The following is a 26,619-nucleotide window of genomic DNA, read 5'->3' on the forward strand; positions in this document are numbered from 1 at the left end:
AGTGAAAGAGAAGTGGTCTAGCTTCAACGCGACCTCCTCAGTGACCTGCCCCTAAATACATATTTATTATTTTATAAGGAGTTTTATTTCACAAACTCATGCATGGAGCAGCAGCGGCAGACTGAAGAGGAGGGACTGGGCGTTGATGTCACTGCCATTTGGTAGCCTGATAAACCACACCCACTTCTTTCTGCGTTAAAGAAAGTGGGTGTGGCCATACACGGTAAACAGGTGTCTGATTGGCGGCTCAGGCTGAACCAATCACGGCCGTCACTCGCTGCTCCACTATGTTGTTAGTTCAGTTAACGGTAACATTAGCCAAACTTTATGGCCACATTTATGCCGATCCCGTCAGACCTTGGAAGCTAAGCAGGGAAGGGCCTGGTCGGTACTTGGATGGGAGACCGTTTAGTAACACCAGGAAGCCTAACGAATGTAGTGAGTGAGTGAGTGGTTGGTGGTCAGAGGGGCCGATGGCGCAGACTGGTTGCCTCGCTTCCGTCAGTCTACCCCAGGGCAGCTGTGGCTACAATAGTAGCTTACCAAGTATGGAGTGAATGAATAATGCAATGTAAAGCTTCTTTGAGTGTCCAGAAAAGCGCTATATAAAACCAATGCATTATTATTATTATTATTAAAACTAATCATGGATGAAGTCATCGAGGGTTTTGCCTCAACCTTCTCCGCGTGAGTTTATATTCAGTTCATACTTTGTGACTTGGACTTGGACTTGTCGTCATGTCCGCTAATTGCCAATTGGTTTATTTCACTGACAATCTGTGCGCGTTAGGCCCGCCCCTTCAAACTGCTCCAATTGCTCCGTGACCAGACTCATTCCCTGCGTGGAACGGGACAGGGAATAGTAAAGCATTTGGAGGTGGCCTGGAGCGGAGCAAACAGGTGGAAGACGTGGAATCTGGGGGTTAGCCTTGAAGTTGTTGCTGCGGCGCTTTTTAAACCGCCATTCCCCGCTCCTCTCTCTCCCCCTGCTCCACCTGGACCAAACGGAGACGCCCCTGGTTTGTTCATATGCAAAAGACAACACAAGACGAGTGTACAACATAAGCAGGAGAGGAGCATTCTGAAAAAGCCACAGATAAAGGGTGTGCTCTGTTTGTGAAAGGCTGATCTGCACCAGACTGCAGAGGATTATGAAGACGTGGCATGAACCAAAGGGAAGACAGAGGGGGAATGTTTTCAGAAACTGGTGAGTCCGTCTGTAGCCCCGCCCCCCAGCAGAAACACAGCCACGCTGGACTTGGATTGGCCGATCCTGGGGCAGCTGGACGAGGCCTGGTGGTCAGTAGGGGGCACCCACGAGGCCGGACGCCACTTCTTCACCGTGTACGGCGTCTTGACTCTGCGGCGGATCTTCTCCCCCGACGCACTGAGGCCCGAGTCAGTCAGCGGAGCGCCATCTGCAGGTCATACACACAGCGGTCAGCCACTGATACAAGCTCCTACTCAGAGAAGCACAAACAGGAAGCACATTAAAGGCCCTGTAGTCGAGGGGAATGTGTTATTTTTGTTGCTTTTTAGTTGTGTTAATCACATTTTGAAAGTGGAGGTTGAGGGGTTAAAGCAGACATTGTGTAGACCACAGACATTTAAGTAGTTGTAATCGATTTATTTTCTCGTAGAATAGGTAATTACTTTCTCCGCCAAAAAAGTGTGGAACAGCCTACACACATATTTTTTAAATGTAAGTTTTTAATGTCATTTTATTGTGTTTTTAATGCTTTTTATTGCATTTTTTGTGTGTGTTTGGGTGTCTGGTGTTGCTGTGAGGAACACAGAGTTACGTGTACATTAAATGTGCCATACAAATAAACTTCCATCATTGAAAAATACCTCATAAATGTACAAACATGTGCCTTTGCTGTGAGCGGCTCAGCTCTCCTAAGACATGACTGTAACTTTACTGGGAGTGGGGACGTCTCCAGCTCGTCTCCGTGAGGATGTGACTTAAAGTGCAACTAAACGGGCGTGGCAGAGCCTTTCCCCACCCACAAACACAAGTCAAAAAGTGCTGAGAAAGGGGTGGTCTCGGAGGCTTTGGGGGAGACGAGGGGGGTGAGTGTGTGGGCGGGGTCTGCTCTGTTGACAGTCTCAGACCAAGCCCCTAGATCTGACAGGACTGACAGACTGCTGTTACCGCTGTCACGACTGTGCGCAAGGTTTATTTTTTCGTAGGAGAGTTGGTGCACTCTCATGACTTGTGATTGCTTGATGTAGCAACTAGTGATGCGGGTCAGGGTTTTTTTCAACCCGCGGGTCCCGCATTTGGAGCAGGTTCTAACCCGACTCAGCCCGCCCCGCAACGTTGTTCTATGTTTACAACCCGCCCCGCAATCATTAAATATTACGCGTTACAAATATGATCCGTATGAACAGCACCGGCGTGTCATCGCGCGCTCTCGCTCTCTCTCTCTCCCTCCAAAGAGCGCTGGGCAAGAGGGAGAGAGGAAGAGAGCAGAGATGGGCCTAACCGAAGTCACACACAGTCGCACATACGGTGGAAAACAGGAGATATGAGCTCCACAAAAGCGTTCTCTGGATCACAAGCTGCAAAACGCTGCTTGTTTTATGAAAATCCGATGTATATTTAGGCCAAAAACCTGCTTTAAAGACAACGGTGGAACCCGCAACCCGCGCATCACTAGTAGCAACTATCCTACGAAAAAAAAAAAAGATCTACTCGCTCGCTGTCAGTGACTGCGAACAGAGAGAGAGCATCGCACAGTAGCTTTTCTAAGGGATTTATTCCTCTACACCACCTCAGCCGAAGTGTGAGCATCGCAGGGGCGCCATCTACTGGTTTGACTGCGCGACGCGTGTCCTGGTTGCTACGTGACGGAGGCGTGAGTGGGCGGGGCCACAGAGGCACAGAGGCAGAACCAGGGCAGAACTGATGACGTTTTGTGGACGCCGTGGACACACTCTCCTCCAACCACAAAATATCAAATGTAGTTGCTGCGTGAAACCAGCAGAGGCGCTAACCCTGCGGTTTTAGACACAAAAGTGAGATTTTGAACAAGTTTGCACCAAATGTCAACATATTGACTGGGACATGTAGCTAACTCTATTCAGCAACCATTTAGACCGTTTATCAGCAAAAAAAAAGTGGATTTGGTGTTTAGTTACTCTTTAAGTCAGTAGAATTTAAACAGATTTAAACAGGTTTTCATCCAAATCCATTCTTTTACTACCCACTGCAGAAATAGACTTTTCTGTGTCGAGCTGGACATAAAGATGCTGCTTTGCACTGATGGCAACAGTATAGTCCAAAATGTTACACAGTGTGCCTTTAAAGAGACTAGATGCATGTTGGCCATTTTATATTAAATACTGCCACCTCAGGTCTTATGCGTAACTGCAGTCTCTATATTAAGCTTGTGCATGATGGCACACCTGAATTAACACCTTTCTGAGTGACAGTGCAGGATTTTAGAGGCAGATTTCCTGCGTTTTGGAGCAAAACAAAGGAAAATTCAGCTGGCCCTTTAGTTGGTATCAAAAATTGGTACTTAGGGTTAAATTTGTGCTTTTATTTCTATTTCATTAGTTTCAATAGTTGTTTTGAATGTAGCTTTATTCAGTGTATTTATGTGTTGGTAAAATCTGCACATAAATGTGTGTATCATGAGCCATGGATACATTTCTGTTCTTTGAGCACAAAAAACATGATTCTTTTTTCTTTCTGTGTGGCCTCGTCTATCTCTGGGTCTTTTAGGCGTATACCTCTTTGACTCCTATAGTGCTCACCTTTCACTGTACCTTAAAAAAACATACTGATAACACTGCACTCTATTATGTGTCCATCAATATATTTGGACAAGCAACAAAATCCAGAGTCCAGTCTGCTGATTCAGTGTGGACTCCAGTTGGAAATCTAAGCACTATACCAACACGGACAGATTTAAAGCGTGTGGGGAGATATAGACGAGGTGCTGCCGCCGCCGTCACACACACACTACATCTATCTACAACCCCGTCCAGCCTGGTGGCTCTGCTCTGGACTGGGACAGAAAACTTGGATGGCAGTCAATGTGTAAACAGAGAGGAGAGACAGAAGTGTGCTGCTGTTGAACGTGGCTCTGGCGCTTTAGACACATGACACTGCGGTTCCGCTCCTGTAGCTCTGGGCATACATTTGGGGGAAAGAGATTTGTTCCTTCTAAGATAAAGTGTTTAGGATGTTTTTTTTTGTTTTTTTCAAGCTTTAAAAGACAAATCAAGTCAAGCCCCCTGAGACGTGGCCCTTCGCTCTCTCTCTGCAGTCTCTGTACAACACCTGGACAGGCCGTTTCTCAGTTTAAGAGGAAGGCAGTTTTGTCCAAACTCACCAGTGACGGCCGAGGGCGAGGACAGGTCCAGGGAGCAGGGACGCGGAGGCCGCCGTTCTCTTTGCTGGCTTGCGCTGCTTTGGATTAAATCTAAAGATGTGGTCAGTGGAGACAGGCAGACTCCAGCGGGGGGCACTGAGGACGCTGGAGACTTTGGGACAGTTGATGAGGTGGCGGAAAAGTCAGGGACATGTCTAACTGTGAAAGAATATGGATCTTCAGAGGTTTGAGTGTTGATAATGTCTGCAGTGTCCACTAATACCACTGCTGTGTCTTGTCTCTCACATGTGGACATCTGGACTCCATCGCTACAGCTCAGTTTGAGTCCATCAGGCTGGAGAGAGATTTCTATGGACATGTCTGAGGCGGCGCTGTCCTCTGTGAGGTGCACTACATGACTGGAGCGTGTCTCTGTGGGGGCGCAGAGTGACAGCTGTGCTTTGGCCGGGACAGAGGGTCCTGGAGGACATGTCCCATCAGAGTGTCCTGTCCTCTCTCTGTGGCTGCAGTAGTTGTTGTTGTTGTTGGCATTGGAGTGCTGTGCTGACAGGTGGGCTCCAGCAGGCGGCACCTCGTTCTTCAGTAATGGTTGATCCTCGTCTGGACTCCACAGGAAGTTCAGCCCTGGTTCCTGTTCCAGCAAGGTCAGTTCTTCCGAGCTCCTGGTCCACAGGAGAAAAAAGAAGAAAGACACATAAATTCATTGACACTTTGGGTCACCTTTGGATTGGCATAGAACTGTTGGGCTATAAAGAAGGGGTCCTTCCAGAGACAATTAAAAAAACCTAGATCAGACGTGATGCTGCTCGTGGATGTTAGCTTTGCTTTCTCCAGGGTTCAGTTAGCATTCACTGTATCACTGTCCCATTTCAATAAATATTGGTCTTGCCATGTTAAGTACAGAAATACTGTTTTAAAGTAGGAAACAAATGTTATATTTTATATAAATAGAAGTGAATGATTTGAAGAGTTTGACAGAGGAAAATCCATGAACAAATGGAGCTAAAGTCTGTTTCTCCTATAAAACTGGAATAATATTTGATATATGGACATAAGGTCAGTCACAACTATCAAAGAGTCATGAAATAACTCAAAATAGATCAAAACCAAGGAAATAAGTGGTGTTTCCATTTGATTACATTGCACTGGGTTAGAAGCCCACACTCACCTGCAGGGGTCATTCGGCTGTGGCTCCGCCCTCACTCACCTGCAGGGGTCGTCCGGTTGTGGCCCCGCCCTCACTCACCTGCAGGGGTCGTCCGGCTGTGGCCCCGCCCTCACTCACCTGCAGGGGTCGTCCGGCTGTGGCCCCCCGCCCTCACTCACCTGCAGAGATCGTCCGGCTGAGGCCCCGCCTGGTTGGTCAGTCCTCGCACCATCAGGCTGTTAGTGACCAGAGTGGGTGCTCCGGCACTGGAGCCGTCTGTCATCAATGCCGCACTTCGGTTGGTTGCCATGGTAACAGTTACAGGGGCTCGGGCAAGGACTGCTACTGTGTTCATTTTAGCCACTCCCGTCTCCACCTGCCTCTCTCTGGACTGGGGGCCCCCAGGCCTTTCCTTCAGCGGGGCAATGATCTGTGGGGGCCCCTGCCTCTCTCTGGATGTGGCAGAGGACAGGAGCTGCAGACTGGAGGGTCTTTGGAGTAGGACCTGTACAGAAAAGGTAGAATAGAATAGAATATGTTATTGTCTCCTTACAGAGAAACAAAAACACAGAAAGCACAAACCTGTGGCAGAGTTCACGTAAGCATCAGACGTCAAATGACCATAAATTTACTCGATTACAGATTCAGTTCATAATGGTCAGGCGCCAAAGTTACTACACAATACGGCCTACTGCAAAAAGTGAAGAAACATGTACTACACAGAACATGTTAACTGCAAACTTAGTTTACATCAAATGTCCGTTATACATATTGGACTTCTACACTAACTATTTACCACAGATATCAAATTGGTTTCAATCTGTTGAACAGAGTGAAAAGCATGGGAGCCAAGCAGTGCTTAGATCTATTCTATTTAGGCACTTCATTATGTACTCCGTCAACTAAACCTTGGTATTGTAGGGATTATGGATATATGAACTGTGCAAATACCTGCGCCTGCTCTTCCTGAGCTCTGCCTATGTGGATCACTGATCGCTCCTGAAGATGTTGGGCTCCACTCGCCTGGTCAGGGGTGTGCGAGGCGTAACTCCCATCAGACTGGTTACTGGAGGGAACGGGATATACAAAAAGAAATGCCTTCTTTAACATCACACATTATGATGGATGGTATTGGTAATTACAATGACATTAGAAGTACTATCCCCCTCTGTTCATTTGTCTTTGTTTTTGCAGTTGTATTGGTCCCTGCCCTCCATGTGAGGTTGTGACATCATCAAATTGTGAAAAGTGTAAATGTTTGAGTATCTATGGTTGAGTATATTTCCCTGGTCAAATGAACTTTCCTCTTCCAGATTTGAGTCCACATCCTTCTAACGCAGGCGTGTTTCAGTGTTACCTGGGTCTCATGCATATAAACATGCCACACTAGATTGTAGCCTTGGGCTAATTTCCATCCGTCGTCCTCCATGCACATTCTTAAACACACTCTCATTCATCCTGGCCTATTGTACATGTTTTTAGTGGTAGGAGAAACTGGAGCACCCAGAGAAAACCTACGCAGACATGGGTAAAACATGCAAACTCCACACAGAAAGGCCCGTCCAGGTGGGAATTGAACCTCAAATAAAATCTCAAAGTGTACAGAGGTGACAGAGTGACATATAAAGGCATAGCTACTACTGATGTGTTTTATACATGTGTCATTACAGCAGCTTCTCTGTAATGTATGTTTGCTGTGGAGGACAGTGGTCACCTGGGTGTGGGAGCCGCAGGGACAGTGAGTAGTGACAGCTGAGACAGTCTCTCCTCGGCACACTGGGCACTGAGCCTGGCCTCTGCATCCTGGTCCCAGCAGTCCTCCATGGTCTCCTTCAGCAGCCGCAGCACCTGCACACACACACACACACACCTGAGTCACTGCAGCACCTCTGTGTGTGACTAACGGCAGCAGGCTGGGGGTCATACTGACCGGGCTGTTGGGCTTCCACTCCGAGGGGAAGTGCGGCCGAAACTTTTCCCTGGCCACCAGCTCATGCATGTCCTCCAGTATGGGCTCCGGTCCCAGCTCTGACTCAAAGGCCAGCTCAAAGTGTGGAGCAGCCCTCCCTGTGAACAAAACATGGTCATTTAAATAGTTTAAAGAGTCATCACTTAGAGAGCCAAGGCACTGCTGTGTGAGGCATATTGGTAAGAGTGGAGCATAAAGCGATACTGAGATAGACACAGAGTTATCCACAAAGAGAAAACAACACAGTCTTGTGCTCACCGGGGAACAGGTCATGGCACCTCCTGAAGCTCTCCCAGAAGAGCAGTCCCAGAGCGTAGACATCCACCTGCTTCAGCGCTGTGCCATACTCACGCAGGTCCAGGGCCCCACTCAGGAGCTCAGGGGCCCGGTACCGCAGAGCCCCTGCCTGCCACACACACACACACACACACCACCATGAGTACATCTGTAGGGCGGGGCTACTCCTGTGGCAGTAACAGTCGTTGCTTGGAGGAGACAGTTAAAAATATCTGCACAGTATTACAATACACAAATAGAACTAAACCCATAAAAACAAAATCACACCACGTCCTAATTTCATTTTTTAAAAGATCAAGTAAAACTGCATGTCTTTTGTAAGGAACAACTGTATAAAAGTTTATCAAACACGATGTCAAAAGATGTCCAGCAATGTCTGATGCACACTTTGTGCGGATTTATATCAGCAATTTAGAGCAATATCAAATGTTATGGAATCGAAACGGAAAAGTTGGAAAGTAAATATTATTGTGTGAAATACAGTAGAGCAGCTGCAAAGCAACGGCTCTCAAACATTTTAGAACCGGGGACCCTTTACTAACAGAAAACCCCCCAAGCGTCTTGCGTCCATGTAAAGACATGATGAATTCACACATTTAAAGTGCATATGTGTAATATTTATTGTATATTAATGGATAACATCTAAATACGGCCTTTGCTCTGTCTGATCCTGTCAGATCTCTGAAGCTCAGCAGGAAGGGCCTGGTCAGTACTTGGATGGGAGACCGCCTGGGAACACCAGGAAGCCTGGGCGAAAGTAGTGAGTGAGTGGTTGGTGGTGGTCGGAGGGGCCAATGGCACAGACTGGGTGCCCCGCTTCCGTTAGTCTACCTCAGGGCAGCTGTGGCTACAATAGTAGCTTATCACCACCAAGTATGAAGTGAATGAATAATGCACAAAATTATAAAGCGACTTTGACTGTCCGGAAAAGCACTCATGACCGGAAGGTCGGGGGTTTGAATTGAGTCCATTGTCGTTGTGTCCTTGGGCAAGACACGTCACCCTACTTGCCTCCAGGGTCTGCATACACTGGTGTATGAATGAGAGAGTGAATGAGTGACTGGTTATAATAGTACCATAGGAGCATTTTCACTTTACTGCACGGACGTCGAAGTGCTCCTAAGGTATTATTACGCCTCACAATAGAGTTCCCCTTTTTATCCGCTTAGAAAATCCACATGTTTCATTTTGTGTAACTAGACTTGGATCGTGTAAAAGCTCGCGGAAACGTATAGGGGAAACGTGGAAGAGCTTGGTCACTTCTAACTTCACCCCGTTTGGCCCCATAGAGGAGAGGAGGAGAGGCTGAATGCTAACACGCACAAAGACCAGACAGGTACGCATCAACTCGTCTAAGCTCAGGTAAGAACATATCTCAGTATGGAAAAACTGTGGCCTGTTCTTTCAATATAATTGTGTTGTCTATGTTTTAGCAAAAAGGGTGTCTCAGAACAAGTGAAATAATCGAAGGTTTAACGAAATCTTAAATAGTCGAAACAACTCAAATTGAAATGATTATGCTCAATTTGAGACATTTAAACTAAACTAGGTATTCATTCATCACCTCCAATACCGCTCTGGTTCAGGAAGTAAAAAACCTACTCATCTGTGCACCAATGTGTCACAAGAAGGAACATACTTCAAACTGTTTTTAGTACTTTTTCGTTTCAGATAAATAGTGATATAAGTTGCGTGTTTCGTTTGCTGCCACAGAGCTGGTGAGCCTTTGTCCTGCCTTCACTCTTAATCATTATTTTTCTTTCCAGTAGTGCACTTCCAAACTCAGTGGAGCACGGTGCTCACCTCGGAGATGGCCACGCTGCCCGGGTCTCCGTGTCCAGCGCTGGGGTCTCTGCTCAGGGACATGGACAGGCTGAAGCCCGACAGGACGCAGGACAGGTCAGAGCGGACCAGGACGTTGGTGCTGCTCACGTCTCTGTGGACCACCGCAGGTTTGGACTGGTCTGAAACCACAGTGAGTGCTTTATAGCCACACAAAAGAAAAATACATCCACAAAACATGAACTCAATTGGAGAAGAGTGTCATTTGCATTGTAAATCGATTTCAGTCTGGATTTGAACATTGTCAGAGCAGAGGCCTGACCCATATGCTTAAATCGGGAGACAGTTCCAGACTGTTGCGAATAATGGCGAGCGTGAGTAACTGCGTTAGATTGTCCAGTAACCAGTAATGCAATTAGTTACCATTTCCTTCATAAGAGTGACGCTTCTGTTTCTAAGTCACAGTTATGTCATCATGACTCACACACGCACTCATCTCCCCCTGACCCTGCTCTCAGCTCTTTCCTTGGACCATGGAGACTCTTGGGATATCGATTATAGAGCTGACCAATCAGAAAACAAAGCTGTCCATGGCCAGATAATGAGCTGAAGGAATGAATGGACAAAATAAATCATTCAAGAGTGGAAGCAATATATCGTGAAATGAATCTGACAGGCAGAATTATAGAAGATAGAGAAATCCGGTCACAAAAGTGAATAGAAAGAATGAAAAGCTACATTATGAAAACAAAATGGAAACTTATTACTGATGGTTGGAAAATATGGAGTACCCTGAAATAATTAATTGGAAAAAACAAGCAGGTTAGCTGGTTAGCTTTTTGGAAAAAGACGGTCAGTTTTACAAACTAAACCTACTGATATTGCAAATGATTTAAACAATTACGGTACTTCATAAACAAAACATGTGATTTAAGAGACAATATGCAGGTCACTATGAATAATACTATTCCTTTAATACTAAATACAATTATGAAAGGAAATTAAACTAATAGCAAATGACATGGCCCCAGTCGTGTGTCATATCGTAAATAAAAGTTTTGAAACCAAGTCTGTGCCACAAAAGTGTAAAACAGTGAAAAAAATAAATAAATAAACAGTCACCAATAAGTATACTGCCACAAAATGATGAAAAAAGCTGTGTTTGAATAACTAAAGCCACAGCTCTGGTTCAAATGACAGACGACTGGTTAAAGGATGTAGATAGACGCTGTAGTGTTGGATCTTACTGATCATAAACTTGTGTTAAGCAAACTGACATGTTATAGGTTTCAAATGTCTGCTCTTCAGGATGCAGAAAGTGTTTTTTAATGGGTCGCTGCGGAGTGCCTCAGGGCTGCTGTTTTGGACCATTGTTGTTTACCATTTACACAAACGATTTAGCCTACCTACTGTACTCAATGCAGCAAGAATATCCAGGTATGAAGATGACTCTACAGCAGTGATGTACCTGAACGCGTTCATTGAACGAAAGTTCATGAACGCGTTCATATTTTGGGCGAACGTGAACTGAACGCACAGTGTTACTGCCTGATGAACGACACCATGAACGCGTTCATTCTGGTGCCTGTGAACGGCATTTCCCGTTCTTTTTACGTTCGTTCATTATGGTGCCAGATTTCTTATATCGGTGAATATAAAACCCCGCCGCGCCGTCAGAGTTTACCAGCGTCTAAACTCTGGCGGGTCCACGGTGTAGCTCTCGCGCTTGCTCCGCTCCGCCCCCGCGCCCACGGTCCGACTGTGTCCAGTTCTGTGGCGCTGAACTCTGCTGTTCATGGCTCTGGAACATGCCCTGGCACGTGCCTTGGCACACCGGTAACCAGCGGGTCCGCACGGTGCCCGCAGCAGCCACAGTGTGAGGTTACGAAGCGAGTTTCCCTTTCCCTCTGCTCCGCGGTGCCACTCATTTGCATAAAGCCACAATGTGGAGTTTTTTTTAACAACAAATTAGCTCCTACAACAATTTTATTCACATTATGAGTTTACCAAATTAACACACATGCAATTCAATATTTGTAGCCTCATTTTCCACTAAGAATTTTCCAATTAAACTAAAAATAATAATAATAAAATAAAACATGATTAGCAAAGATATCCAAAATCCACTCATAAAACAGTGACAGGCTGACATGAAAGAGCTTTAACACTAAGTGACGAGGCCATAATATTTTTGACTCATGGCTGAAGTCAACTTTCTCCAGCTCTCCCAAGGTTGGCAAAAATGCATCTCAAAATACTTAAGATCGTTGCTTTAAGGGGAAAATATACTTCTCACCTTTTTCACCCCGATCCATTTTCATGCCTCAATAATAGCTCGCAGCAAAAAAAAAAAAAGGAAAAAAAAAGAACTATGAACTAGTTCATTTTTGGAACTATGAACGAACTATTTACTTTAAACAATTATGAACTATGAACGAACTAGTTCATTTTGAAACTTGTGAACTGAACTTTGAACTAGTTCATGTAGAAAATGAACTTTCCCAACACTGCTCTACAGTGTACATGTCAGCTACAACAGCTGAGGAGCTCAGTGCAAATTTAGACAAGGAGTCATGGCAGTTGTCCGGTGTATCATTTCAAACAAATTAGTTCTAATGTAAGAAAACAAAAACAATGATATTTGACTCCAAATCACAAATAAAAACAAATCCAGTGTTGAACCTGACTGTAGGTGCTGCTACTCCGGTGGAGCAGGTCGAAGAGGCAAAACGTTTAGATTATCACTTTAGATAACACACTATCCTGGAAGACACATGTGGATAGCATCATTACTAAACTGTTCAATGGTGTCTCCATTATAAGAAAATACACAGGACTACTGCAAATGACAAAAAGACAAAGTCACTGTTTAACACGGAAAGCAACTAAACAAATAACCCAAGCTCTGGTTCTATCATATCTTGGCTCCTGTGTGGGCAAATGCTGCAGCTGGGATATTAAAGAAGTTACACACTGTGGTGGATCCCTCCATTTAAAGTGACCACATCCCCTTTGATTATATTGCCCTTCATTTTTACACAAGAATTTCTGAATATTACATGACAATACATTATTGTTGATGAAAAAGTAAAAAAGTCCGCACAACTAAGTAGCTCCCAGAAAAAAGTATTTATTACTTACACCACATGTAACGTTTCGGGCTTACGCCCTTCCTCATGTCTTATGTGTGGCTTCCATGATAGTTTGTTGTCCACTGTTACACCTAAAAATGTGTATTCTGATACTGTTTCAATCTGTACACCATCTATGTTTAATTGTTTTTCAGTTTTGTTTTCATAGTTTCCAAAAAACATAGTTTTAGTTTTGTCCAGGTTTAAGGATAGTTTGTTTGTGTCCATTCTAATTCTTCGTTGACAGTATGGATTAAATTACAGTAATTTGCATTTGAATATACATACATATATAACAACATAGCGTAATTTTCAACAGCTGAGAATTATGTCATTTATATATAAGTTAAATAGTTTTGCACTCAAAATTGAACCTTGGGGCACTCCACAGGAAATTTCTAAACAGTTTGATACATGCTGATCCATTTTTACGCACTGCATTCACTCCAACAAATAGTTTTGCATCCATCCCAGAGCAACTCCCCTGGTACCAAACAGTTCTAAGTTCTAAACAATCCTGACTAGGATGTAAATACTCTCAAATTAAAGCTGAAAGTCTGCAGTTTATGTTCATCTTCGTTGTTTCATTTGAAATCGATTGTGGTGGTGCATCTCTGTGAAATAAATCCATTGCAAGAGCAGTGCAACTGTGGACAAATACAAGCTGGATAGTGGCTAGTGCAAGCATTTGGAAGAAAAAATAATATTTGATTTATTCATTGGTTTATTTGGTTGGGGCAGAACACGCCACACCGGATTGTTGCCATGAGTTAATTTGCATTTGACACACTCTCACTCATCCTGGCCTATTGTAAATGTTTTAGTGGTAGGGGAAACCGGAGTACCCAGAGGAAACTTACAGACACATGGAGAACATGCAAAGAAAGGAACAGGGGACCTTCTGGCTGTGAAGCCTTATATATTCATATATACAAGTGAAAGTACATAGAAAAGAGTTTGGGAGCGATAAACAGCTGGACTTGCCACCTCTGCTCAGGGCGCTGACAGAGTAGAGCATCCGGTTACATTTCCAAGAAAGATTAGAGTGGCCAGAGAGTCAGAGAGCCAGCAGTAAGACTAGCACTGAACCATCAAGACTAGAGGTTGACTGACATGGGTCAATGCTGATTTTTTATTGACCAATGTCGCATGGCCGATATTGTATATAATATAATCCTATAATAACATGAATACTTGGCCACTACAGCAGTGGCCTATTTCATTTTATCACTTTAGGGGATTCAATCATAGCTTCTGTCCCAGCTTTGATTAATTGCTGAAAGTATTAGCATGCTGGTGTTAGCATTAGCATACTGTTGCTAGACACGGCATTTTGTGCAGCGATCAAAAATACACTTGAAAACTAACTCAGTGATTGAATTCTCCTGGTTCTGTGCTATAAAAATAAGTAGCATGTCCATATTGACTGAGGTTTAGTGATACTTTTGTTTAAAGGGACTATACAGAGTTTAAAAATGTCAAAATGATGTATTTTCCTCCCCCTACATGTTCCAGCCATGTCCTAATGTGTAGAATGAGCTCAGACCTGTTCACCACAACTGCCTCTAAAATCCTGCACTGTCTCAAAAAGGTGTTACTTCGGGTCCGAAGTGCCGTCATGCACGAGCTTAATATAGAAGCTGCAGTTACATGCATGACCTGAGGTGGCAGTAGTGAGTATAAAATGGCTAACTTGCATCTAGGCCCTTTAACAAACTTGTAGCTAACCGATTTTCATGGCGATGTTTCTCCGTTTTCCTGAGGCGTATAGGGAGTTGCGGGAGGACTCCTCATTCCAACTCAACAAATGGGAAGTGTCTATCACTTTCAGAGATATCGGCTTTTATCGGCGCTATAAAGTCCGATAGCCGATATTGTCAAATCCCCAAATATTGGCCCGATATATCGGTCGACTTCTAATAAAAAACAGAGTCAGACTGGGACTGGGCTACCTCCAACGTGGACTTCCGAGTGCAGGAAGGACAGTCCTCTGGTCACGCCCAACATCATCCTACAGCAGGACACCCAGTCCATACACGAGCGGGACAGGAAGTGAGACAGGCAGCCCTACAGACAGAACAGGAAGTGGGACAGACAGAGATGAGAGGACAGGAAGTGAGACAGACTGCCCAACAGAGAGAACAGGAAGTGGGACAGACAGCCATGAAAAGAGGACAGGAAGTGGGACAGACAGCCCCACAAAGACAACGGGAAGTGAGACAGACAGCCCTACAAAGAGGACAGGAAGTGAGACAGACAACGCAAAAGAGAGGACAGGAAGTGGGACAGAGTCAGGCCATGAAGAGAGGACAAGAAGTGAAACAGACAGCCCTACAAAGAGAACAGGAAGGGAGGCAGGCAGCCCCACATAGAGGACAGGAAGTGAGACAGACAGCCTTGAGAAAACAGGAAGTGAGACAGACAGCCCTACAGAAAGAACAGGAAGTGAGACAGACAGCCCCACAGAGAGAACAGGAAGTGAGACAGACAGCCCCACAGAGAGAACAGGAAGTGAGACAGACACAGGAATGACGTCACCTCTGCAGAACAGCGCTAGCTTAAAGGAATAGGCCAGCGCTTTTACATACTGAGACATGTTCTTACCTTAGCTTAGACGAGTTCTTTAGTACCTGTCTGGTCTTCACACGTGCCCTCAGTCACGTAAACACAGCACAGACAATTAGCCTCTCCTCCTCGATAGCTCCAAACCAGGTGAAGATAGAAGCTACCAAGCTCTTCCACGTTTTCCCTATTTAAATATGGTTATGTGAAGTGTTACACTACAAAGTATAATTACACAAAATTAAACAATGTGGAACTATATTATAAGGCGTAATAATACCAGGAGTAGTTTGGCGTCCACACAGTAAAGTGAAGATATTACTGCACGGATTTCGAACTACTCCTGGTATTATTACCTTTTATCCGCCTAGAAAATCCACATTGTTTAATTTTGTGCAATTATACTTTGTAGTGTAACACTTCACTTAACCATATTTAAATAGGGAAAACGTGGAAGAACTTGCTAACGCCGTGTGTGCTGTGTTTACGTGATTGAAGGCTCGGGTGAAGACCAGACAGGTACTAAAGAACTCGTTTAAGCTAAGGTAAGAACATGTCTTAGTATGTAAAAACCTCACCCTAATCCTAAACCTAAGGATAGTGGAGTGCACGAAAGGCATTTATTGAAATTAATTTAAATATATGTTGCGGGAAAGAAAGTGGAGCTGACGTTATTTCCTGTGGAGAAATGGAGCTCCACTAAACACGTGACTCTCCATCGACTGCAGCCAGATGCTCTTTGACAGCACTACAAAGAGGACATGAAGAGAGACAGACAGCCCTACATAGACTACAGGAAGAGAGAGAGACAGCACTACAAAGAGGACATGAAGGGAGACAGACAGCCCTACATAGACTACAGGAAGAGAGACAGACAGCCCAACAGAGAGGACAGGAAGTGAGACAGACAGCCCTACAGAGAGAACAGGGAGTGAGACAGACAGCCCTACAGAGAGAACAGGAAGTGAGACAGACAGCCCTACAGACAGGACAGGAAGTGAGACAGACAGGACAGGACGTGAGACAGACAGCCCTACAGAGAGAACAGGAAGTGAGACAGACAGCCCTGTAACAGTCCAACGTACGTGAGGATAGAAGTCCATGACGATGAGGTGCTGCACACAGCCCTCACCATCGCTCCTCTCGTGCGCAGACAGGAAGTGGGCCAGGTCGTGCTGTTGCCGTAGTAAAGGGAGGCGGTAGATGGCGCGTTGGTTGGTGTACTTCTGTCGCTGTGCCGAGGAAAACACCTTCACTGCCACTATGCGATCGCTCAGATTGCCGCGGTACACACTGGCAAAGCGCCCGCGGCCAATCAGCTGCCAGGGCACAGGGTCAGAGGTCAAAGCAGGCAACATGCAGTAACATGCTAGTAACATGCTAAAGTCGTGTTGTTTAGCCACATTTAGCCCTTTGTTTTCTCCACTCATTCCCAGGGTTCAGTGGTTAGCATTCATTTTATCACTGTCCAATGTTAATAAATATTGGTCATGTCGTGAAGTACAGAAATACTGTTTTAAAGTAGGAAGCAAATGTTATTTTTGCTATAGGCCTAAATAGAAGTGAATGATTTGAATAGTTTGATAGAGGAAATCTATGAACAAATGGAGCTAAAGTCTGTGCCTCCTATGAAACTGAATCTGAGATTTGAAGTAAGGTCAAGAGTCATGAAATAACTAAAAATAGATCAAAACAGTATCAAGGAAATAAGTAGTGTTTCCATTTGATTACATTGCACTGGGTTAAAAGGGCTAGGCACAAGATGGCCGCCAGAACTGCTATTGTTTCAACATATTACTATGGCCATGGCCTATGGCAGACATGTTTGAGATGGGTCCAGTACTGATAATTGCTGATATTACCATTAAAAACTTGAAGTAATGTGCAGTAGTAGGAGTAGTTTAGAGGCCAGAAGTAGCACTAGCATTGGCAGAAGTACAAGTACAGATCCAGGTCTGAGCAGTTTTCCTTAACCTTACATGGCATTAAGATTTGTTTGTTTTTTGGCTTTTTACAGTTTTCTTCCAGGGCTGACACTGAAGATGTGGGTCTTCATCCTCTCTGGGAAGCAGTGTCATTCATAACATATTGGGTGAAGTTGTGAAATTCAAGTATCTTGGTACCTGGATTGATAGCAAGTTGCGGTTTAACACAAATACAAACTCCATTCTTAAACGTGGCCAGTAGAGAATAAGGAAAATGATCTATTTAAGGTAAATAAAAGAGCAATAAAAAAAAAAACACTTTTACTGCTTTTTATCCTTTTAACTTTTTCATTGTTTTGCCAAGTCAATGGTTTGCCTCTGAAAAAGAAAGAAACTGCAAAACATTGTCAAAATTTGCTCCAAAGTCAGGGGACTTGCATTCTCTGTGAGAGGAGCAGGCGCTAGAGAAGGCTAAATGTCACCTGCTCTGTACTCTGTAGTTTTCATGGATGGCTTCTGGAAGTTGTTTTTATGTGCCTTTGGGAAAATAATGAATCGTTTCTCCATCTCGTGAATACAACCAGCACCATCGTGTGGACTAGTCATGCTCTTGCACTAAGTTTCCTTCTCATTTTAGTCCAGTATTGATTCAAATACAGTCTGAGGTCTGCCCCTGCTCCTGCTGTGGAGGAGAGAGAGGCTGTAGTGGCTTTGTCTCCCCGGTGGCTGTGGCTCAGTGAGGAAAACATAAAAGTCATGATTCTCCAGCATAGACATGATATATTTAAGTGACAATGTCCCGTGTGTTATCAGTGCAGTGACAATAACAAATATCAAGGCTCTGCTCAGAGCAACTTAACACTTCCTGTAGCACTTACAAAGCAAGGCCCAGTTCCATTTCTCTCACTTACTCTGAGAACACTCACTATGAGTTCCCTCCACAGCCGAGTCCCCTCAATGGAGGAAGTGCAAGTGAAGAATTTACCCTAAGAAATGGGACACCACTAGTATGCAAATTGGTGCGGAGAACGCGTTCCTTACGACACGCGCAACATCGGGGTGTCTAGTAGATAGTGGTAATACACAGTTTATACACATAAACTACAATAACAAGAAATACTATTTTCATTCACGTGTGAAAATGCCAGTTCCGGCGTAGCTCCTGCCTGATGTGTGTGCCATGTTGATTTATCTACGTTTGATAAATCAACAGAGAGGAAATATACAAAACAGCAGACACGTTGGCCGTATGTTTGTCATGGTCCTGATGTTTCAGGTATGTTGTTTCGTTTCATTTTGGCACTTTGCTCAACAAAGCTGCCAACTACCATTGTGTCTAAAACAAGACGGCCTGCACATTCAGTTCATACAGTTTGCATCCAGTCTATAGTTAAACGATTAAAGATGATGCATGACTGTTTTCAATAATCATCTCTGTCACATAAGTAGAACGTAAACGAGCAACAGTCCTCACAGGAGAAAGGCTTCAGCTTCAGACCATTATGTTACTGAAAGCTTCAATCAGAGTCAGTAGATTGAGAACCTGGATAAGCACGAAACAACACACCGGGGCACACACCAGGACACACCGGGGCACACACCGGGACACACTGGGGCACACACCGGGACACACCGGGGCACACACCGGGACACACCGGGGCACACACCGGGACACACTGGGGCACACACCGGGACACACTGGGGCACACACCGGGACACACTGGGGCACACACCAGGACACACCGGGGCACACACCGGGGCAGACACCGGGGCACAAACCGGGGCACACACCGGCACACACACCGGGGCACACACCGGCACACACCGGTGCACACACCGGGGCACACACCGGGGCACACACCGAGGCACACACCGCTGCACACACCGGGGCACACACCGGGACTTTGTAATTGTCGCTTCCACCGGTAACTGCCATCTCAGGGACTATCCCTTGGCCGCAAGTCTGCTCCTTAGCTGACTAACTGCTGAGGGGCCTTTTCAAGGGGAGATGGACACTTCCTCTTGCTCCCTACAGTATTGGGACACCCTACCCCTCCGCTGGAACGCGCAAAATCTAGGGGAGGGGCTCAAATGTAGGGCTAGGGTTTGAATTGAGACAGGGCCTAAATGTTCTTCCAGAACATGTGTTCTTCCAGAACATTTAGGAAAACAGGTCCGGGTTCGCTGATCGAGGTGATTATTGTCGTGCACTCTCACCTCCCACAGTCTAAGATCGTCTGTGTCTCCACATGGTGTGTTCGAGGCCTCCAGGACATTTACAGATGAGGAACTGAGCTTCTTTTTTCCTGCACAGACGGGGCAGAGCAGAACACCATTATTAACACGATAAATACTCTACTATACATGTCCCTGAACACAACTCAAAAATGTCAAAATAATCGATTCCTCGATACTAAAAGAGGTGTTGAAGCTTCCTCCAGGCCCCTCCCCCTCCTGCTTGCTCCCAGAATGCAAAAGAGTGAAGCTTGAAGGATAAATCACCCGCAAAGCACTTTAATAATTACAAAGTTGTACAAATAAACAAGTAGGCTAATGTAGCAACAGCTTTCGGCATTTGCGCTAGCAGCATAGCTACAGTATTAGATCCAAAAACAACATGCCTTTTTAAGCAGTCATGGATTCATGGGATAAAGGGGAGAAACTGTTCATAAACAAGACTCTGACTGTTGCCGAGACGCCACCCCGGGTGTAAGAGTGGCTGAGCGAGGGAGAAGCGTGAGGGGAGGCAAAGTGCAAGCTGCAGAGTGAGTCACCCGAATAAACGTTCTTCAGTTACGAGATTGAATATGTGTTTTGTCTGTTAATACTGAGGCATAAAGAGTCAAACTAATGATCGGCTGAACTAATGAATGAGACGAGCAGTGTCCACGCAGTGCTTTTACTCAAGTGTGCTGGACTGTAATCGGACATGACTGTGCGGGTTGTGGCGCTACAACAATTAGTTTTATTCGAACGTTATGCACAGAGTCAGTTGGGGAGGGGCCTCCAGGGGCCCCTGCTGCTTTATGACTGATCCATTCATTGATTGATTTAAAAACTGACCGAAGTAACAAAAGTCATCTAAAAGAGCAGAATATTCCACAGAAACCTGTGAGGAGGGTGTATCCACAGAACAACAGCGTGACGGCGATGACTGCCACAGCCACGGTTCCCACGGCAACGAGAGCGCTACTGTTTCCAGGCAGACCACCGCCATCTGCGAATCACATAAGAATAAAGCATATGTGACAGGTTACTCTGCTCACTTCACCTGAACTTAACACTCAGTACATTGAAGATTTTCAGCCCAAATTCAGTCCAAACCGCGATCCAAAAAGTGATTCACTCCAATCCATAAGACACAGCAGTTCTCAAACTTTTCACACCAAAAACCATCCCAGGAAATATTTGACAGCGGGACTAGACCAAAATGGAATCAGGACCAAACTGGGTATCAAATAAACATAAATTGAGCTAACTTAAAGGAACAGGCCACCGTTTTTCCATACTGAGATATGTTCTTACCTGAGCTTAGACGAGTTGATGTGTACCTGTCTGGTCTTCCGTGTCCTCAGTCATGCAAAACGACCAGAGATGTTGTTACCATTTGACAGGTGTCCACTCGTTTAAGCTCAGGTAAGAACATATCTCAGTATGGAAAAACAGTGGCCTGGTCCTTTAAATGCTTTACTGAAATATCTATGAAACCTGCCTATACCAGTCCTAGTGTGTGAAAGGGAAAAGCAGGATTAGTGAAATGTGTGAATGAAACAACACACCACATGTTTGTTTTTGATTTTTGAAAGCCTAATATAAGCCCTTAATAAAAGTGACATTTGGCGTGTGCTGTGAGCAGTCTGTGCCTCACCTGGTAGTCGGTGCACGGGCGGGGCAGCGGTGGGCGGGGCCTCTCTGAAGTGAGTGTTGCACAGCTCGCCGCTGCAGCAGCAGAACCTGAAGCTGCCCTTGTGGATGAGAGCTGGAGGAGCTGTGACCAGGCAGAGGTCTGAGAGGCAGTTCGGCTGAGACGTCCAGCAGCCTGGGCACAGACAGGAGAGGGGCGGGGGTCACACTCAAGGAACATCATGGGACTAAGAAACAATATTTATTATTGAAAGTTTATTAAACTTGCAATTTCACTTTTGTACAATCTACTACATCCTGCAGCTTTTTAATTGTCTGGTCTATTCCTCCTGTGGCAGCAACAGAGCCTGGTTTGGAAAGTGGAGGTGGATTTTTTTAAGCTGTAGTAATTGTCTAACAGCTATTTTAGTGCAATATTATTTTGTATTTTGAGGTAAGAAGTACCTTGGTGTTCAAATGTATGCTGCAGATGAGGCAGTCTTTTTTACCCATGGTTCAACAACTGACAATATTTCATCCAAGTTTACAAATCACTGAACAAAAGTCCAGCTCTGACTCAGAGATAGTGGTCCATGGCCGCCCGTATCGTGACGCAGCGCCCCCTGGTTTTATGTACACATAAGGAGAAAACTGAGGCCCGGCAGCCCTTCTGTGCTCTTCCAGAACGGACACATGGCCAGTCCGCTCCTGCAAATCTCACCTTTAAGAAACATAAAAAAGGTTGTAAACACTATAAAAGTCAACCTCCAAAATGTTAAATAAATCAGTCGTTAAACCATTTCAGGAATGAGCTTATGAAGCTCATGGAGAAAAGGCCAAGGATGAAGAGAATTTAAGATAAAAAACATATATGGAGTTATTCTTACCATAATCCCATGTGTTCATTCATAGTTTAATGTCTTTAATGAGAATCACACGATAGAAATAAAAGGAATCAAGAAAAGCCGAGACTTTTGACCAGTGCTGTATCTCGTGTTGTTTGTGAAGGCTCTCATTCATCCAGGGAGTATCCATAGTAGAAAAGGTTGGACTCAGATGAGACAATGGTATCCTTTGATGTAACGTCTCTGTTCATCTAAGTATATCCCCACCTCAGAGGGGTGGATACAGGTGAACAGAGAGGACCACACTTACATTGGACCACATCTGCCAACTGCTGGAGATATGTCTCAACACAACCCATTTCCAGTTCAGAGGGAACTTTTACAAGCAGATTAATGGTTGTGCAATGGGCTCCCCTGTCTCCACCAGTGGTCAGCTTAAACATGGAGGAAGTTGTCTCCTCGTCACTGGTACAGATATGTGGATGACACGTGGGTGAAGATCAAGAAAGATGATGTCGAGCCCTCCACGGCTCACATCAATGCAGTAAACCCTAGCATTCAGGTCACACGTGAGGAGGCCAAGGATAAGCCCGTGGCATTCCTGGACTGTGATCATTGGGTCAAATGGTCAGCTTCAGACAGAGGTCTACAGGAAACCCACACACACAGATCGATACCTGCTCTTCGATTCAAACCACCCTCTTCAACACAAGCTAGGAGTCATTAGAACACTGCAGCACAGAGCCCAAGTACCTTCAACAGCAGAGGGAAAGACCAAGGAAGAACAGCATCTGAACAAGGCTTTGACAGTCTGTGGTCCTTTGATAAAGTGAAGAAAGCTCAAAGAAGCAAAATCCAGGACAGACAGGAAACAGAGCCAGGAAAGGAGTGGCCATCCCTTATGTAGCAGGAGTAGGAGCAAAGCTGCAGAGGATTTTCAGGCAACACAACATCCCAATATCTCAAACAAGTCAACACTTTAAGACAGACGATAGTCCGTCCTAAAGACAAGACACCGAGCATCAAACCGAGTAATGTAGTTCACCCTACTCGGTGTCAGGAAGGTTGCAGTGAGCACTACATAGGTGAAACCAAGCAAACTCTCTTCAAAAGAATGGCACAGCACAGCAGGGATCACAGCAGTGGTCCTCAGCCGGCTCCGTCTCCATCTGAAAGCCACTAACCACACTTTTGAAGACAAAGAGCTTAAAATACTATCTAGGGAAAAGAGATGGTACGAACGGGGAGTTAAAGAAGCTACATCCTTGTAAAACACCAGAAACCCAGTCTCAATAGAGGTGGAGGACTGAGGCATGCCTGGTCCTCGCTCTATAACGGCGTATTGAGATCAGGCAAACGACACTCTTTTGTTAAGGCTCATGGGTCGTCAATGCCCAGGGACTCAGCAGCTGAGCAGATGCTGGTTGAGGGATACTGTAAACAACTTGAGAAGGGATGTTTGGCAGTTTTGGTTTCCTCTTCCTGGGAGCAGCCTGGGTCTTATTTTTTCATGACCTAAGAGCTAAGAAGAAGCTTCTGTGAGTAGAAGAGAAAACAACCTCAACTTTACCAAAACCCAGTTCAGTTGATGATTTAACCTTATATACAACGTATCTCGTATTGTTTACATCAAACATGTACAATGTGGTTTAATCCTACTTCACAGAGCCACCCATCTGAAAGGTTACAGCCATAGAAGGGCTATGGCTGTGATTGCGTCCTTGGGCAAGACACTTCACCCTCCTTTCCTCCAGTGTGAATGGGTGCGTGGTTCCTTGTAGGTAGAAAAGGTCTGTATAAACATGACCATTTACCGTTTAGTGGAGTTCATATTTCATACAGTAATCTGTTAACTAAAGTACAACCTGAAGCGAGCAGTTAACTTGGGCTCTCACCTTGCTTGAGCAGAAGCACCTCTCCTCCAGGTTTCTGCTCCCACAGCCCAAAGCAGGACAAACCGCGGCTGCAGCGCACTGTGCCGTTGTCCCGCTGCTGTCCTCGCAGCTGATTGGCTGATCTCGGTGACCCCGCCCTGCGCTGCTGTTGGTGGTCCGAGAAGGCACACTCTCTCACTTCAGACCGTGTCCCTGCCACAGAAGCACAGACCATTACCTTCTCTCTCCCACTTCCACTCAGGTAGGGCACATTCAGGGGGTCACTCATCAGAGACTGGGGGGTTTCACTTCAGAGACGGATAAAACTTTAAACAAAAATAATTTCCACTCATATTTTACTTAGTGATTCAGATTCAGATGTATCACTATATATTTCAGCTTTTTCAAACTCATAGTGAGGCCTTTTCCATTGCCAACATAATCACATCAGGTCTCACTGCCGCTTTGTTTTTTATTGACAAACATCTATATCATTGTACAATTGTTCTAAATAAAGGTGGACCTGAGGTGGTTCAGTGCGTGTTGCTTGTGGGGCTGCTCTCCGCTAACACACCTGTTTAGTCAGCATGTCCTCGTGGTGGACTCCTCCAAAAAGGAGCCGAGTGTCCTCTTATCAGAACGACCTGTGTCCGGTCACTTGACAAATCATATGATCATATGATTTGGACGTGTACTCAATGTACTTGATATACATGAGGTGTTATACCTCCACTGTTAATATGATGACGACATCACATCGACTCCACTTTGACCATTTTGACAGATAAGTCGACCTCTAAAAGTAAGTAGTCGTTGATCCCCTGGTTGGAACATGCTTACATAAGAAAACTAAAACTGTGGAAGTTAGAAGTGAGTGAAAAAAACTGACCGATGACAGCGGGCAGCAACAGTGAACAAAGAGTCAGCACCGCCGCCATGTTGGACCCCAGTCACTCCGAACAGTGGACACGCTGCATCCCTGTGACAAAACAGACACAGCACCAAGGGTCAGCAAACAGGAGTCCATGTGTCCTGGACTCTGCACTCGTCACTTCGCTGTGCAGACCTAGTCTAGTGCAGGGCCAACAAACGCGCTTCTTATATTGTATATTGTATAACGTTTGAATGTAGAGGGTTTTGTGTGAAGATCTCCATTGAACAGGTGTAGCACTAGTATTAGCATTAGTATCAGTACCCTTTAACTATTGGACATTTTGTCACGCTATGGTCCACAAACATAAATATATATAATTGAAATTTTGTGCGAAAGACACACACTAAGTGACACACAATCGCAAAGTGAAATGAAATTTATACATGAATTTGAACTTTTTTTTATAAATAAAAAACTGAAAAGTGGGCTTTGGAAAAGAAAAGATTGTCCTTTATTTGGCCCCATCCATCTTCCCATCAACTCGAACCATCTCCCTTGTCCCTGCTGAAGAAAAGCACCCCCAGAGCCTGATGCTCCACCACCATGTTTGACAGTGTGGATGTGTTTTCAGTGTGATGTGCAGTGTTACTTTTATGTCAAACATAGCATTTTTTTTCAAAGCACCTCCTTCACATGTTTCCTGTATCCCCCAAGAGGCTTCTGGGAAACAGAAAACGGGACTTCTTATGGTTTTCTTTTAAAAATGCCACCCTTCCATAAAGGCCAGATTTGTGCAGTGTATGACTAATAGTTGTTCTGTGGACAGTTTCCCCCACCTGAGCTGTAGCTCTCTGCAGTTCATCCAGGGTCATCATGGTCTTGGTAGGTTTGCAGTGATGACATACTCTATCCATTCCTGGATGGGGTATTTAACTGTACTTTGAGAGATGTTCAAAGCTTTGGAAATCTTTTTATAACCTAATCCAGCTTTATACTTTTCAATAACTTTATCCCGGACATGTCTGGTGTGTTCTTGGACTTCATGATGCTTCTGCTCCACAATAGTCTCTAACAGACCTCTGAGACCATCACAGAGCAGCTGTATTTGAACGGACATTAGATTACACACAGGTAGACTCGATTTAGTCATTGGGTCAACATGTGATCATTCAGAAATCATCAGGAAACTTCTGAAGGCAATTGTTTCACTAAAAGGAAAGGGGGAGCCGGTACTTTTACACTTTTCAGATTTTAATCATAAAAAAAGTTCGATATCATGTATAAATCTCATTTCACTTCACTCTCTCATTCATACACCAGTGTACGCAGACACTGGGGGAAAGGAGAGTGAAGTGTCTTGCCCAAGGACGTAACAACAGTGTGCATCTTCAGGAGCTGGGATTCAAACCCCTGACCTTTCGATCATGAGACGACCCGCTCTACCAAACCCAGAATGCTCAGAATGGTCATATGATTACACGTTTACATGTCAGTGCCTGTGACTATACCAGGGCTATATCAGGGCTAAACCAGGACCAGGAGCAGGAGCAGGAGCAGGAGCAGGAGCAGGAGCAGGAGCAGGAGCAGGAGCAGGAGCAGGACCAGGACCAGGACCAGGGCTATACCAGGACCAGGACCAGGACCAGGACCAGGACCAGGACCAGGACCAGGACCAGGACCAGGACCAGGAGTGGTTAATGCTGACCCCGCCGCTCCTGCTCTCTGTTGTCGTCTGGACCATGCATTTCACACACGCACGCACACACGCACACACACACATCTATAAGCGCACACAGACACAGACGCACATCCCGGTCCAAACGCGCACCTGCCTCATTGGACCGGGTCAGAATCCGTCTGACCTTGTGGATGAGAGAGAGAGAGACATCCGGTGCAGTGCGCGCGTCCGTGTCAGGTGAGCGCGTGCATCGGAAGGGAGTGGCGCGCGAGGATGCTCTGGCCGCCGCGCGCGACAGCCACCGGGACAACGCGCGTGCTTACCGATCGGGATGAGTATCGTGCTG

General features: G+C 45.3%; 1 protein-coding gene across 2 annotated transcripts; it reads right to left on the bottom strand.

Moving 5' to 3' along the window:
- Window positions 1-876: 876 nt before the first annotated feature.
- Window positions 877-24,699, bottom strand: LOC306967725 (bone morphogenetic protein receptor type-2-like). Of its 2 annotated transcripts, none has more exons than XM_079562874.1 (15): window positions 24,611-24,699; window positions 23,743-23,934; window positions 21,028-21,198; window positions 20,269-20,376; window positions 19,377-19,465; window positions 16,320-16,553; window positions 14,625-14,739; window positions 9,563-9,723; window positions 7,721-7,868; window positions 7,424-7,560; window positions 7,208-7,341; window positions 6,445-6,559; window positions 5,673-5,998; window positions 4,347-5,008; window positions 877-1,418 (listed from the first exon to the last, which is right to left on the bottom strand). In XM_079562874.1, the coding sequence occupies exons 1-15, from the start codon at window positions 24,657-24,659 to the stop codon at window positions 1,198-1,200; spliced, it is 2,862 nt and encodes a 953-aa protein (XP_079419000.1). In that variant the 5' UTR covers window positions 24,660-24,699; the 3' UTR covers window positions 877-1,197. The 2 variants fall into 2 exon arrangements, with proteins under 2 accessions (XP_079419000.1, XP_079418999.1); XM_079562873.1 differs by having other exon boundaries at window positions 9,563-9,741.
- Window positions 24,700-26,619: the final 1,920 nt, after the last annotated feature.

This window comes from Gobius niger, assembly GCF_951799975.1.
Source record: "Gobius niger genome assembly, chromosome: 9".
NCBI lineage: Eukaryota > Metazoa > Chordata > Actinopteri > Gobiiformes > Gobiidae > Gobius > Gobius niger.

Excerpts from the sequence above, each read along its gene's own strand:
- LOC306967725 (XM_079562873.1), bottom strand. The coding sequence starts at position 24,659 with ATGGCGGCGGTGCTGACTCTTTGTTCACTGTTGCTGCCCGCTGTCATC. Across the intron at positions 20,377-21,027 it reads GCCCGTGCACCGACTACCAG|ATGGCGGTGGTCTGCCTGGA; the intron begins GTGAGGCACAGA and ends TGTGATTCGCAG. Across the intron at positions 14,740-16,319 it reads TCATGGACTTCTATCCTCAC|GGCTGCCTGTCTCACTTCCT; the intron begins GTACGTTGGACT and ends TTCTGTCTGTAG.